This window comes from Haemaphysalis longicornis, unplaced genomic scaffold (genome assembly GCF_048455015.1).
Source record: "Haemaphysalis longicornis isolate Haplotype H1 unplaced genomic scaffold, Haemaphysalis longicornis Haplotype H1 scaffold_2, whole genome shotgun sequence".
In the NCBI taxonomy this organism is placed as follows: Eukaryota; Metazoa; Arthropoda; class Arachnida; order Ixodida; family Ixodidae; genus Haemaphysalis; species Haemaphysalis longicornis.
Window position 1 is genome coordinate 294,375,898 of NW_027526295.1, and position 15,805 is coordinate 294,391,702.

The 15,805-nt window shown below is 47.4% G+C and overlaps 1 protein-coding gene across 4 annotated transcripts in view; it reads left to right on the forward strand.

Annotated features, from left to right (window-relative positions):
* The window catches only part of LOC144170866 (PHD finger protein 20-like), a 137,551-nt gene that overhangs the window by 108,337 nt on the left and 13,409 nt on the right, over positions 1-15,805 (forward strand). For all 4 annotated transcript variants that reach the window (XM_077700897.1, XM_077700895.1, XM_077700894.1 and 1 more), the window contains one exon: positions 7,773-8,049. In XM_077700897.1, the coding sequence (XP_077557023.1) occupies positions 7,773-8,049 (277 nt within the window). The remainder of the gene's footprint in view (positions 1-7,772; positions 8,050-15,805) is intronic.

A 15,805-nucleotide genomic window follows, 5' to 3' on the forward strand; every position in this document is an offset into this window, starting at 1 on the left:
TGCATGGCAAGAGGCAGTGGATGAGGGGTCTGCGCTGACGTACAGCCACTGAGCCCACTGAGCTGGCATACCACGGGCGATTTTATAGGTGACGCCGTTGAGGACATTGCTGCCGGGGGCCCTTTCCATGGGCATTCCGGAACCGAAGATGGCAGTGGCAACGCTGTCGGCCGCGATGGGTTTTTAAAACTTTTTAGAACTACTTTTTAGAGATTCTTACAGGTTACGTATATGCAAAAAGCACTTCGATATCTGCATGGGTGAGTGAGATGATCATGAATAGGCTACAACACGTCTTCTCCCCTTTTCTCTGCTAGGGGCATAATTTCCGGCAATCCCGCCTTAGTGAGTCTCTAGGTTCAATCAGTCCATCAGTCCGTCAGTCGGGCATTTCATTTTATACGTATAGATCACGGAATGCTTCATTTTGACGTACAGTTAAACCTCGATGTAACGAAGTCGGTAAAATTCGTAATTTAGTTCGTTACATTGAAATCTCGCTACATTGAAATTCGCGGTTTTAATGAAGTGTTCATCCCGTGAAGCATTTCCTGCAAAAGAAAACGTGGCGCGCATACATGGCTGGCGCACTCTTTCTGTTTCTGTCGGATCTTAATCGTCTATGCGGGCATCAGAGTGAACCGCATGGAGCGCTTTCTCCCCACAAAAGCGCGCCCCGCAAGCCACAGGCATGCTGACGCAGCCGCGGAGACAACCCATGCGATGTGAGTAGCTCCAGCGACCGCTTCTGCTCGCTGAAACGCAACTCGAGGGGCAAACGAGAGGGGCATGCGAGAAAAAAAGCGGACAACGTGGGCGAAATTTTCACTGTAAAGCGTCATACGCACGGCTTACGGCATGCTCAAGCGCTTCGAAGCTCCCGCCAAAGGGTGCGCGCCTCCCCATTGGCGAAACTGGTCAGGCTCCTCCCACTGCCGTGTGCAGCGCGAGTAACTTCCTGGCGCAGAAGCCGGCGCCAGGGTTGCCATTGGTGGCTACTTTTCGCCACATTGGCGACTTTGAGAGGCCCGTGACGACTTAAAATCATGAATGGCGACATGGCGAATTTCTGGCGAATTTCAGCTGAGGACTCTCCCACTCATCCGCTTCCCCTTTCTCCATCTGTCTCGGCGGCAGTGCAAAGCTTTGGCGTCGGGCCGGACCGAAAAAGCGGCGTTCGAAGGGCAGTTTGTCTCATTTCACCCGTGGCGTGCGCTAGTCTAGCCGGGGCACAAGGGTAGGCAGTAGTATTTGTCTGTGTTCGCAAGATAACGATCACATGCCTTTGTCGGTGGAAAAGTCCCTTCGTCGGCTAAGCCATAGCCTCCCGTATAATGCTATGGCTGAAGGTAAAGGTGGCGCTTCAGCGTGGTTGTTTTAATGTTTATAATTATTATTAATTAAGCCATTCCTGCGACTGTTGCTACGTTACCCCACACCCCGCGGTACTAGCTTTCCCAGACACAAAATAAAAAAAATTAGGAGAGGCTTTGGCTAAAAGCAATAAAAGAAACTTTAGTTGATGATAACTGATGATGATGATGATGTTAAAAGGCCTCCCCTTTGAATTGGAGTGATGGCATGCGCCATCTAGCTTATCTTGGTGATTTAAATTTACATTTAGTTAACACTACACTCGGATTTTCTTTTAATTCTGCCCTGCTGCTACCCCTGGCTGGGATGACACTTTATCGACTTCCCTGCTTTTTTCCACCAATACTCTAGCCGCTGCGTAGTAATACCTACTGCTGACCAGTTAATGCTCCCCATCAACTGCGAAGCCCAGTGCCTCAGGAAGTAGGACTTTCCCCCCAATTCTAGCCGGCCGAATCTTTTGGCATTCTATTACTATCTGTCGATTGTTTCTTTATCCCTGCCACATCTCTCACATGTCTCATCCTGGGACGAATACTTGCTCATGTGAGTTCGAGTTTTGAAGCAGCCAGCCCGCGCCTCGAAGAGCAACGCACTACCTTTATTGTTGTCATAAAAGTTCTCTTTCCGGATCTTGCAAGGTTTGCTTGCTTTATGGATTCCCAGTGATCCCTTCTTTTCAATCCTCTCTGTTCACATGAGCGTCTTTGTTTCCTTCACTTGCTTTTTAACTGCCCCCCATTGTTTATTCGTCGCGGTCAAGTTATATTTAGTCACCAGCTTTGGCGTCCTCTTCCGCCATTGGGTGTCCACACTTTAAAAGGAGTCATGAAGACAAAATAAAAGTTGGGTTTATTAGAAAGACTGCTTAGTCCCAATAACAATGACACCAATATCATCGCAATCTTCGAACAAATAACGGAGATATTAAAGAAAACGTGTGAAGCAGTCGCGACCCCCTAGCCAATTTCCCGCAACTTTTCTATGACGTCACGGAAGCTTGTTTGTGTGATTGGCGGCCGCCTAACTGACCTGTCGCGAGGACACGTGACTGGACGTCTGTAATGGGGCCTCTAGTTCCATTTGACCGCATCACTTGAATGCTAACGTGCAGTTAAAGCACTGAAAATTGTGTTTTATTGCTGTCCTGTATGACATCATTCTTGCTCACAACACGTCACTGTGGCGCAAAATTTGAAAGTTTTTAAATACTTGCTTTTTTTTCGTTAAAAAAACATTTTGTGGCTGTAATGGAGCTGAGTGAGATACTGAATCCTAGTTCTTTCAAATTAAACGAAGTTGTATTTTCTCTTCATGGCTCCTTTAGGGTACAGGTACCTGTGCACTCTGGCTGCCCAGTTCTTCTCGTAAAACGCATTTTACTTTGCGCTTCCCTCACCTGGACTAGCCTTGCGACTTGTCGAATAACCAGGAATTTTGAAGCGCACGATGCGACTGGCGTTGAAAAACGTCAATATAATGTAAGTGTTTTCTACAGTGCTGATTTTTAAGGAATTATACAAAATTAGAAGCTTTTATTTTTAGGTGCTACAGCAGATATCGAGTGCGGCGACATTTTTGGCGAAATCTTAAGAAAAAATGGCTAGTTTGGCGACTTTTTGCTCGTCGTTTGGCGAAATTGACTCCAAACTCAGTGGCAACCCTGGCCGGCGCGCAATCGCGGACGCGGGTGTGAAAAAAACGCGCGCACAAGGCTCATAAGATTCACAAATGCTTGCTGGAACGATGAAACCCAACAAGCATGAGCGAACTCGAACGAAGGGCAAAACGGGGGCATGCGGCGGCGGCGGCCCCGCAAGAGGCGATTAGGCTTACCACCGCGGAGGATGTTTGATGGGCGCTTTCGTAAGCAGCACGCATGACGTTTTACTACTGTGAAAATTTCGTCAACGTTATCCTTTTTTTTTTTCTTCTCGCGTGCCCGTCTCATTTGCCCCTCGAATTGCGTTTCAGCGAGCGGTTGGAAGCGGTGGCTGGAGCTACCCACATAGCGCGGGTGGTCTCCGTGGCTGCGTCAGCGCGCCTGTGGCTTGTGGGGCGCGTTTTGAGTTTTTGCGGGGACAAAACGCTCCATGTGGTTCACGCTGATGCCCGCGTAGACGATTAAGCTCCGACAGAAACAGAAACAGTGCGCCAGCCGTGTATGCACGCCACACAGTTTGTAGGCAAGGGGCTCGCTCACAGACCCGTGGCTCGCTGCATCCGCAGCATTGGGCGGCCCGTGTTGCCGTTCGCGTTTTATTGAGACCCCCTTTCGGCACTTGCGCCTGCCAAAATCTCCTTCTACAACTTAAATTTCGTGTCTAGTTCTCCACGAAACTTCGTTACATTGAAATTCTGGCAAACGGGACTTTGTTACACAGAGGGTGAAAATACATGGTGTGCATACACTTGAAGTTACAAAAAATTCTGTGGTTCGTTACGTCAAGGGTTTGAGATTTAACTGTACTTGCGAGGCCGTGTTTGTAGTCATGCCTTCTTGCAGCGCAAGCGCAGAAAGTGCGCACACAAAGTGTTTGCGATGCCATCAGCTTTGCATGCACGTTGCTTTTCCATGCACCGTGCTCTCTCTACCCGGCTCCGTGCCGGGATAGAGAGCTCGCATGCAGGTTGGTCGGGGCTTGCAGGGTACTGTTGGATGTTGGCTGGCATTACACAGGCTGTGATGCAGCAGATACCACAACATGTGCCAGAGTGCGCGGAGTAGGGGCAGCAGTGTTTGTTGCGCATAGGAAATAGAGAGGGGAGGCGATCAACAATCTACCCAAACTGTTCAGCATCCCGGGTGTCTGCCGAGGTAGTGGTCATTAGCTCTTCTTACAACATTGGATTCCGAATTTTCTGCATATCAAGTAGTATGTGGTAGTTTTGGGCATCTGAAACATTTTTTATAAACAGTCGTTGTAGACAGGGCCGTCATTTTAAATATATTCAAATGCACCCTGCCGAGAAACCTAATAAAACTTTTTTTACCAAGCAGCAGCTCAATCTCCGTTTCATTTTGTATGACAGTTTTTAGTTTTGTTCCCTTAGCTTAAATTTTAATTTTTTGATTTGCTATATGTGTATAATGCTTTTTCCTCCTGCATCTGCCTTTCAAACAATGTGTATAATTTTCCACCCATATATAACTTTTTCAAGTAATGTTATGTGTCTGTTCACATTCCTCCCACTCCTGGTTATCCCTCCCCTTCCCCCCCCCCCCCCCTCCTGGCTTGCAGTACCATACAAACCAAATAAACACCTTACGTTCACATTATGGAGGGGTTTAAAAACGGCTTTAAAGGTAGTCTTGGGTTTCTTTTGCAAGGTTTACTTGTGGGCCATTTGATGAAAATACCAAGCAAGACTTATTATGGGGAGGTTTTTTGGTGTGCATCTCTTGTGGTAGTTCAACAGCCTCAAAAACTCACATTAGCTGCTCCAAACTGCTCCAAAAGTGACTTTTTAGCACTCCACACTGCTCCAAAGTAACCTTTTTCGTGCTCCAAAAATTGCTCCAAATGGTTCTTCATCAGTAGCTTCACTGAGATTTGAATTCTGCATGGGGCCCTGCGTGCTTGTAACTGAAGGTACCAAAATTGATGAGTTTAAAAAAAAAAAAACACTGACCTCCTCGTCAAGAGCGGAATATGTCAGTTTGACATCAATACAAACAGGCGATTTTCACGCTGGTTGCACCTGACAGTGTTCCAGTTGCGCCGATATGCCCGGCGAAAAACAGCTGGCTTCACTTATCCGCATTCTTGTCTGCGCTCCCGCTTGATTTCTTTTCCCGACCCCAAGCCCCCCCCCCTCTTATATTTTCGCCTATCATCGTGAAAGTGGGCAGAGGTACATGTTGTCACTGAGGCGATAAGAACAAACCTTGATCGCTTGTTTCTTTTCGGCTCAGTAGGCATCGAACAACAAAGCTTGGGCAGTTTAAATGAGGCAGCAATAGCCCCCGCCAGAAGGCGCTCTGAAAAATGAAACTGAAAAAAGAAGATACGCTGTTGTGTCAGCAACGACTAATGACGATCTAGCCTTCTCCGCCTCGCCCCGTGTATCTCTCTCTCTCTCTCTCTCTCTCTCTCTCTCTCTCTCTCTCTCTCTCTCTCTCTCTCTCTCTCTCTCTCTCTCTCTCTCTCTCTCTCTCTCTCTCTCTCTCTCTCTCTCTCTCTCTCTCTCTCTCTCTCTCTCTCTCTCTCTCCTTCTGTGTACGGCGCAGAAATACGAGCACAGAGATAACAAAGCCAGGTCAGCGAGAAAAACAAATGATAAGAGCAGCCAATGCCTTTTCCCCTTTTCGGCCCGGCCGTGCGGGGCACAGCTTTTAGCACTGATGGGTTGTTTTCTACGAGGCCGAGATAAGTTTTACTATTTTTTCTCTCATTTACACTTCTGTTAAATCGCGGGGAGAAGCAAATTCCAAATGGACGGACTAACCGTGCCAGCTGAGCCGTTCCCGAGAGAGGCAGCGCCCAAATCCCCTGGCTTTGGCCGTTCGCAAGCTCGCCCTAGGAGAGCCGGAGATAAGCTTTCGTGCGCACGCGCGCATCTCGGACGCGAATAAAGACTTTAAGCACGTTCTTCTATCTCACTCCCCCCGCTTTCCTTTTTAAATGGGGTGCACGCGCCATTTTCTCGCTTTTGCCGGAGAGGACGAAGAAAAAAATTGGCTGTAAAAATTCACACTCAAGACAAGCGGCATAAGAATGCTACGTATTAGTATATAATTCTTTGAATTTCTCCAGAAGATTTTTTTTTGTCAAATCATGGCCAATTCCAGTGTTGTACAGAACGGCGTTCCAAGGAACGGCGTTCCTGGAACTAGTTCTTTTTTGGAGGAACGGAGGAACGCCTCCATTCCTATAAGGGTAGGAGGAACTGTAACGGTCTCTTGTTAGGTTTTTGAAGGAACGGCAGGAACGGGGTTCCGTCTGCAAACGTAACATCGCTAGGATTTGGCTGTTTTTGATGCCAAGGCTGGAGTACAAAAAAATCTGCACGAAGGAACGGACTTGCACTTTCAGCTTGACTTCCAGCTTGGAGCATTGAGTGTCGTCTGCTATTTGTAATTACTGAGTATGGGTGTAAATCCCACGCATTGCATGCCTCGTAAAGGTCGCCTCTACTTTCAAGATTTACCAATCTGAAAAACGTCCTTGTGATTATCTACGCTTTGCAAGCCGCACCGCACCAGAACGACAGAAGGCCATGCACAACTCCGCTGTGGTGACCGCACCGGCATTCCATTGACGAGCGGTTCTCCACTGGCGGCGCTGTTCGCTGAAGTGACGGTGGTGCCATACAACGTCCGTCCGGTCCCTATACGTGCAACACGTCACTGATTGTTTAGGCTATGTTCATACTACCGACGTAACAGCCATATAGTGAGCTATGGACGTAAACCAAGAGGTGGGTCTAGAAACACCAGAATCCTGGGACGCTCGCCGCCGAGTCTGTACACAAAGCAGCCACGTCGGCGGATTGCCTCGAAAGCGCGTCATCCCTATTTCATTTGCCGCGCTTTCGACGCGCTTTTTCAAAGAAAGTGCTACGAGTTGTGCCGCGCCTCCGCCAGATAGTGCCACGGGTCCCGCGACCGAGAGAAGACGCAGTGAAACATCCCCCTCGCGAGGGCACGATCAAATGCAGAGCATTTCCGGGGGCGCACGACGTTAAGTAGTTTGCGTTACGTTAATGTTGTTGCACTTGTGGCAACTGCTGACGAGAGAGCGCTCGTCAGCAGTAATTTGAATGAGTCAACGATATAAGGCGCGTTAGTAGCGTCCCATTCTGTGTCGGCTTTGTGGCGCAGTGGGTAGAGCACCATGTACATTGCGTTCTGCCTGCAGGGTCGAGGGATCAAAACCGGGCGCCGGATAGTATTTTTTTTTTTATATAGTAGGGAGGGGTGCGGTGCGGACTACGGACGTCAACGCGGGTGACATCGTGAGTTACTGAAATGCTCTGCATTTAAAAAGTTTTAAAAATGGTGGTGCTACTTAAAAGAACGAAAAACTTGGCTAGCTGGTTTGAATTTGTTGGGAAGAGTCTGCTGCCCAATGGAGGTACTTGGAACAAGGGAAGAGAAAATGGCAGCCAAAGGCGTGCATTGTTGTATTTTTCTCTATTGTGCCAAGTCTCCTTAGTGCACATTGAACAAGGCTAAATATTGCGAGAAACTTGGTTTCTGAAACCTCTTCGTGGTCTGTGGAAAAGCAGGTGTAACAGTTTTGAACGAAAGTTACGTCATTGTGAAGTAGTGTTCAGGATTCCTGCACTATACAAAAGGTGATCCAAGAGGAAGTGTGTTGGCTGGGATGGAGCGGCAAATTTGCGCACGCACTCATTTCTAAAAAACACTTGTCTCCTGCTGTGTTACCTTTTAGTGAAAAGGCCCACCCTGACCTGAAGTACTTTGCCACACCATGGGTGACGGCGGACCTTGCTGAAGAAGCCCTGCTGTCGTCTCCGTGCAAGCAAGACAGCACATTGAGCGACTCCGAGCGTAGCTTCCCAAGGCCGGCCGGAAACATGCAGCTGTCCACGTATGACCACGCCTACTTTGCACCAGAGAAGGACCCTGCCGAGGAGCTGACGCACGACGCTCCCGAGGTCATTGTTAGCTCTGGGGGAGACGGCAGCGTTGGAGACCTTCTGGTGCAGGTACCAAAACCTCGATCGCTCAAAGAATGTTGCTTAGAACCAAAGTTCAGTGGGTCGTTCAGGCCTACCGAACAGATTAGTTGAAGAAACATTACTCAACCAGGCTGAAAAGTGCTGCTCTCTTTTGTGCCTTGCTGCTCCAATCCGCTTTTCCTGTGCCATCCTGCTCCAAAGTGCATCATTGAGCCGAAACTGCTCCCGAGCGCTGCCTCGATGTGCGCTGGAACGTGAGGCAATTCAATGTCACCCATTTTGCACAGGGGGCAGCACATACGCTTTTGTTGAGCTGTCATTTGTGATGTGGCAAGCTCGGGTGAGCTAAGGCCCGCTCTATCATTCCAAAGAATCTCTCTCTCTCTCCCCACGAGGCTTAGGAGTAAATTTGGTTATGGGTAATATGCGGGTTTTGCCCCAATGCACACTGTGTTGTGGTGAGGGAGTCGTCACCGGTCGTCTCCAATCCTTGCACTTATTTTCAAAAGCAAAAAGTAAAATAGTGTTACTGTTGAGCTGAACCCGCACATCATTCATCTCGGAAGGTGAGATGCCGCCATGCCGTACTGTTTGGAACGGGATGACTTTAAAGGCTCCTTCTGCGAACAAGTGAGAGGGGAGCTCCTAGCACTGCCTAGCAGCTATTTCAGCTTGGGAGATCATGCTTGCCGTACAGCAGTTCTTTCTTTTTTTCTGTGCACCCCTTCCCCCCACTCCGCTATTTATGCACGAATAAACAAAAGGGTCGATAAACAGTGGTATGTTCATTACCTCAATAAATTCGAATGTTATTGGACTTTTTTTCTCGTGGTCGAGTCAAGGTAGTACGCTAAAGTATTTTTTATCTTGCTGTGTTCTGTAAACATGAACATTTATTTTTAATTTTTCTGAAGTATTTTCAGGCATAGTATGCAATGTGTTATTTATCTTTAGATTTCTCTTCGTTTCTCATGCTGGTGACACTGTATTGATGGGAGCATAGGTTTTTTTATTTGTCTTTGGTCTTGTTAGGTGTAGAATGCAGGTGGAAAAAAAGACATTTTTCTTATCTCTAGTTTTCTCTTCATTCTTTCTCATGTCAGCAGTGGTGTTGCAATAACACGAATGTTTGTTTTAGTGTGCAAGTACTCTGGCAGCCGCTACTGTGGTTTAGTGGCGGCGGCATTGTATTTGAGCGAGCGAAGACAGAAAGAAAACAGCATACGAAAGCGTAAGGGGGAGGGCAGTTTTCCGAGCCCACATGAGTCGCTCGTCGGAGTGTCTGGCGAAAGTGGGCGGAGGAGGGCAGCACGTGCTGCTATGGCGTCATCTCTCTCACTGCCTCCCCCTCACACTTTTGCCAGACGTTGCTCCTCCGTGCGTGGCTAATCCAAACCACCTGACATTTGCCTGGGAGGTTCAAACACAATTCGCAACAACATGCTCGCCAGCGGTGGCGACAACAGCAGAGTAGCGCACGCCGCGGTGCATTCGCTGATCATGCGGTCACTCCCTGAGACGCAGCAGATATTCGCCATGACCAAGAAGACTGCAACTCGTGCTGTGCGCAAATTTCTCATTAGGGAGGATAGTAATCGTCAGTTTCTTTTTTTTTTATTCATCTGAAGTACGTAGCTAGGTGCCGCTATCCAAAGCATTTAGTTATTTTAGTTGATGCTCGCATCAGCTGTGATGTTTTAATTATTGGGGCATATTTCTAAATTGCCGAAAATGTAGTCGGTTCAGTGAGACTGAGCAAGAGCCATATGAATTTCTGTTTGTGCGTGTGTGTGTTTACCAAAATTTTAAGAAATGCCTATAAATGATGTTTGACCCTAAAAATCTGCTCCCAAACAGACTTGCACTGCTCCAAAACTCTCCTGATGCTCCGAAACTTCTCCAAAACTCCTCTTTTATTGCTCCAAAGCTGCTCCAAAAGGCTCAAGCCCACTTCCATCCCTGTCCTTTGCGCTTTGGCAATAAACCAGTCAAAGGAAATTCAATTAGTCTGAAGTAAAACTACTGATTCCCTCTATGCTGAGTCCACCGATGCTTGCTTTTGGCTTAACTAATTTCACCCTGTTGAGATTAAAGAGTGTGCTATGTGGAATGAGCAGGCTATATGCACCTTCCTCCAAAGTTCACCGCAGTAGAACTTGCGTTTCGAAATTTCACCACATAGAGTGAAGTTTGCGTCTAATGAGCATGGGCCGTATAATGAGTGCCAAGCACACGGAAATAGGCACACATACGATGGGCCCTGATGTGGCCGGGGAGGCCGCGGTGTGGCCAGCAGCATCAGCGTGTCGCTGGCAACTATGCCAGAATGGAACGCAGCTCATCCTGGCACACGCATGTCGCTATTTCAAGCCTACTGCCTTGAGGCAGTGCTAAAACAGCAGCCGCCGTCAGGGCAAACGCATCTGCATGGACTACCAAATATGATAATGAGACCACGACGAGCTCTGCTGGAGTAAGCACTAGCGAGCCGTACTACTAGCCCAGTGGAATCTGAAGACTCATGCACGCATTAGGATACTTGCACATAAGAGGCAGACTCTTGCTCCGGCAGCAAACTTAAGGCATTGCCTGGTAAAATACAGACAGTATACCAGAGCACAGGACCGTTGCTCACGGCGAAGACGCGGCTCTGCTCACTTGCTAAAACTGGAGGAGCCCAGACTTGGATATCATAGCCGCGGGGAGAATCGGCAATTGACAACCAACCCTGAATGAATCTGAGCAGAGTCCCGCGAAGCCAACTTTGAATGTTTTTTCTGCGCTAAACATATTGGTTAGGCACATATTGCAGTGGCATGAAACGCAGATGATTCGATGTCCTTTCTAACTACAAGTTTTAATAATGTTTTCATAAATAATGATTGCGAAAAAAATGATCAAATTCAAAATTTTTGTCCAGCCGTCGAAGAAAATAGACAAACGAAAGTTCTATATATCAAACACCAGTAGTAAGAAAAATTTAGAATGTGCATTTTGTAGGTAAACATATCAAAAACCCATCCTAGAAAAATATTAATTTGCTCTGTACAATTTGCCAGATAAAAAAAAATGCTAGCATGTGTGGTGCCTGTGCCTTGTGGTGAAGCCTAACCACTATTTCAAATTTCGCAATTTCGGATGTGTTTCTGGAAAGAATCTGGTGTTTTGGCATTATTAAAGACACCAATTAGTCCCCACATGATGTAAAAATTCCTTGTCAATGATTACCACCAGCACAAGATTCAAGGCAAGCAAGCGATGTGAAAAAATCCTCTTGGAGTTGAAAATGAAACCCGGTGGCAGATGCTTGTTGACGTTGTGATCGTCACTTATCTGTCAGAACTTTCATTTGCAGTTTAATTTCATCTACTGACTTACAATGGTAGCCCTGCTTGCAGGAATAAGGTGCGATGCGCTAGAATCGTGCCCAGCAAGCTTCTACCAAACAGCTGTTTCATTCTGAGGAGAGTTCAGCACTATGACCCTCCTGATTGCAGTGCCACCTAACATTTTCGGAAAGAAACAATATCAACCTTGGAGACTTTGTGAAAATAGGCAGTTCTACTAAGCAACAAAACTAGACCCCCGGAAATACCCTCGTATGGAAATGAAACTGGCCGGTGAACAGCTGGCAGTGTTCAAGGCCGATTGGAAGCGCCCTTCTCGTCTGAACTGATATCCAATGACTTGATGTTATCTTTTGACTTTCTGCTGAAGGTGTTACTGCAGAAGTAAGGCGTGGGGGAAGTGGAATCCCGAGCAGCATGCATTTTTGAGGAACAGTAGCAGGCGACGGAGGCACCATGGCAAACGAGCTTGAAGTTGTGTAACTGCATAGTAGCGCCAAATACGAATTTTGCAATGCAAAAACGAAGCCAAAACTGCTGGAAACTGGCTGAAAATGCTAGGTTCACTTGTTAGACGCGCGAGGGACCTTCAGAAATGAGCTGTGGCAGAATAAAGCTACATTTTACCCGCCGCGGTGGCTCAGTGGCTAAGGTGTTGCGCTGCTGAGCACGAGGTCGCCGGTTCGATTCCCGGCCGCGGCGGCCGCTTTTCTGATGGAGGCGAAAAGCAAAAATGCCCGTGTGTACGAGATTTCGGCGCATGTTAAAGATCCCCAGGTGGTCAAAATTAATCCGGAGCCCTCCACTACGGCGCGCCTCATTGCCTGCGTTGTGTCGGCGCGTTAAACCCCACAATCAATCAATAAAGCTACATTTTCTCTGAACCAAAGATCACTAGTGAAAAGCTGGTGTCATTTCAGGTAATTATCACATCTCAACACTGTCGGATTACAAAGCTGACAACATAATTTGGTATTTTACTTGCTAGGAGCCCTTTGATAGAAAAATATTGAGGGTAATGCTGCATAAAAACAAGTGGCATGCTTTTTTGTCAAGTTCAGTAGCCACGCCCCCTTTCGCGAAAACACGCGCACCTAAGCTGGCAAAAAACACCATAAAAAATCTCAGTGTCGCTGGAGCGGGAAAATTTAAACTGATTCTAAGAGGGCAGTGCCTAGACTAACCACTGGGGAGCATTCGGTGTACGAGTAATGACTACAAAATGTCGAAATCAGCAATAGAAGGCATCGATCACCCATGATCGATTTGAATAGGCGTGGTAATGAAAAGAGTTAAGCAGCCTATTCCGCACATTGAGAATGAATTAATGTCTTGTTTTGATGTACGTGCAAGACCATGGTTTTTGTCATGCATTATCGCGGCACGGACGCAGAAAGCACATGCACAAAGTGTTTGTGATGCCGTCAACTCAGCGCACACAAGGCAGCTACCTCCGATTTTGTTGCACCTTCGGCTCCATGCCGTGATAGAGAGCTCACATGCAGATTGGTTGGGGCTAGCGGGGTACTGTTGGACATTGGCTGGCTCTACGTAGGTTACAATGTAGCAGATACCATCATGTAGCAGATACCATCATGTGTGCTGGAGGGTGGGGAGTAGGGGCGACAATGATTATCGCACATGAGAAACAGAGAGGGGAGGCGACCACCGCTCTACCCGAATTGCCGTATTTACTCGTATAATGAACCCCCACTTTTTTTCCAGAAAATTCGGCATGAATATGCGGGGAGGGTTCATTATGCGGGAAAAATTGCAACAGATTTTTAAAAGTTGAAATTTAATACAATAAAGTTGCTAAGAGAAGCACTGTCAAATTCTTACTATTTCTATTAAAACACATAGGTAAATATGTAATGAAATTTCTTTTTTATTCCCCACATGCTAGTGGCCTCCTATTCACCATGGAGTTGTCCTCCTAACTGAAGTCGCTTGTGGCTTCACGTTTTTGCCGGCCCACAGCACACCGTTTTTCGTGTCGTCAAGGCACTCCGAAATTTCTTTTCCGACACCCTTCTTTGGGCCTACGGAACACACGGCAATCCCTGTTCACTGCCCAAAAACCTTGTTTTCGCCCGTACCCTGCATGCACTAGGCCAACACTGCAGTGCCGCCCAGCCGCGCGGTTTCCATGTGCATCAGCGCATGCTCCACCACCTTCAGTTTAAAACCAGCTGTGTAGCTCATTGTACTGGCCCATCATATGGCGAGCACCAGGAGCTTGAAAAAAGGTCGGAACACAGCTGAACAACAAAACCACGGAGTGTATTGGCGAAGTCACGGAACAGCAAGAGCAGAAGAGTGCGGAGTACGCTTAGTGATTTTTTCGCGCGCCAACGGAACCAGCCGGAACAGCAAAGAGCTGGGAAGGAGTGCGGAGTACATTTTGTGCTGTGTTCGTACGCCGCAACGTTTTTATGGTGCTAGGTTTGTTTTGCGTTTGGCAGGTGGCGCTGTGCATGCACACTTTTTTTAAATTGTGAGCCACGGCATTCGCGCTCACGTGTGCGGCTACTGTTGAGATTTTTTTTTTGTTGGAATGCATTTTTAGCATTTCTGTGTGTACTGAAGGGTGATATCAAGTTACTGTGGTCTACTGCATCAGCAACCAAGCTGAGATAAAAACATATTCCGTTGCATTTTCTATTCAACGTGACAAAAAAAGTAAATTCTCAAGAAGAAAAGTGGAGGGAGGGTTCGTTACGCGAGTAAATACGGTATTCAGCTTCCCGGGTGCCTGCCGAGAAAATTCTTGTATTGGCCGTGCTGACTGCATTGGATTTTGATTTTCCTGAATGTGGCGTAGTATGTGGCAGCGTGGTGCATGGGAGACTTCTTAGTGGTTCGTATTTCACAGTTGGAAACTAGTTATTTTAAATGATAGATTCAATTGCACTCTGTTGGGAAGCCTTTACTTAAAGAACAGAACTTTGTCTTTTAAAAAGCTGCTCAATTGGAATATTTGTTTTGTATAATGGCATTGGTCTGTTCCATTCCTTTGCTTTCTAATTTGCCATATCTGTATAATGGTTTTCTCTAGGGGTGTGCGAATATCAATTTTTTAATTTCGAAGCGAATTCGAATAATAAAAACAAAGTTCGAATCGAATCGAATATTTTTCGAATACGAATACTTATTGTTTTTTGTAAAATTTAAGTTTTCACCATCTAGAGACACAAAAACTGCAACTTTATTGCACAACAAATCACACAAAGTAAAATTAGGAATTACACAATACCATTGCACTCAACAGCTTAAGGTCTGCTCTCACTTAAATGTGAACATGGAGAAAGGTTAACTGCTCATGTTCGGGGAGCAGTGACAACCTCCTGCTCGTCACGACTCCACCAGATACCGAAAACAGCTGCTCACTTGAGACACTAGTGGCTGGCATGCTCGAGCCCGGGCGCATTGCTGCGCGCTGATACAGTAAAATCTCGATGATACTAATCTCGCGGGACCGCGACAAATATTCGTATCATCCGAAATTCGTATGAACCAACAACACAGACCAAAAAATTTAACGCTATAAAAAGTTTTCGTTTACTTCTTTTCTTACTTTCGCGTGAAGAAATTCGTGATTTTTTCTGCTTCTTTTAACCCCCATGTCGCAAAGCAGTCCTTTCTGGAGCACGTAAAGCTTCGCGCTCATCTCCTCACTCGCTGTGTCCAAGCTCGCTACACGCCGCAAAAGTCAAGCGTGAACCGCATGGTGCGTTTTTGCACGCGATTCGCTCGCCTCGGCTCTGCGAGCACTGTATTTTCACGCCCGCATCGACAATTTCGCGCCCGCGGGAGCGCCTACCTCGGTCAGAAAATGACTCACGACGCGCGCGGCAGAATGGAGGAGCCTGACTACTTGCGATGAGATCGAGACAGCCGGCTTGGCTCCACCGGAAAGGGTTAGGCTTAGCACCCCGGCAAATATTTTATGGGCACTTTCTAGCGGCGCAGATGATGTTTTATAGTACCGTTTTCGCATGCATTATCAGCTTCTTTACCGCACAAGCAACTTCGTTCTCCCTTGAGCCGCATTTTAAAGAGCGGTTAGAAGCGGTCACTCGAGCGCCCGCGCCACTTCGGGCCTGGAGCCGACGCCATGTTGACGCCGCCGGCCGCGCCGCGCGCAGCGTGGGGATGGTTTTGCGGCGGTGTCAGCGCGCATTGGGCGTGCGCAGGGCGTTTTCGCGAGCAGAAAACTGCAGTCCGGCCGTTTCTGGAGAAAGAGTGACAAACAGGGTAGCGAGAGCCGTCTCTTGCTCGTTCGGCAGTCTGGTGCCTCGCCGGCTCGTTCGTATCATCTGCCGGGCCGCGCAGGTCCGTTCGTAACAGCCGAAATTTTTCCCATTGCAAACAATGCAATTTCGCCGGGACTTTTCGGAAATTCGTATCATCCCGAAATTCGCACCCCCAGAATC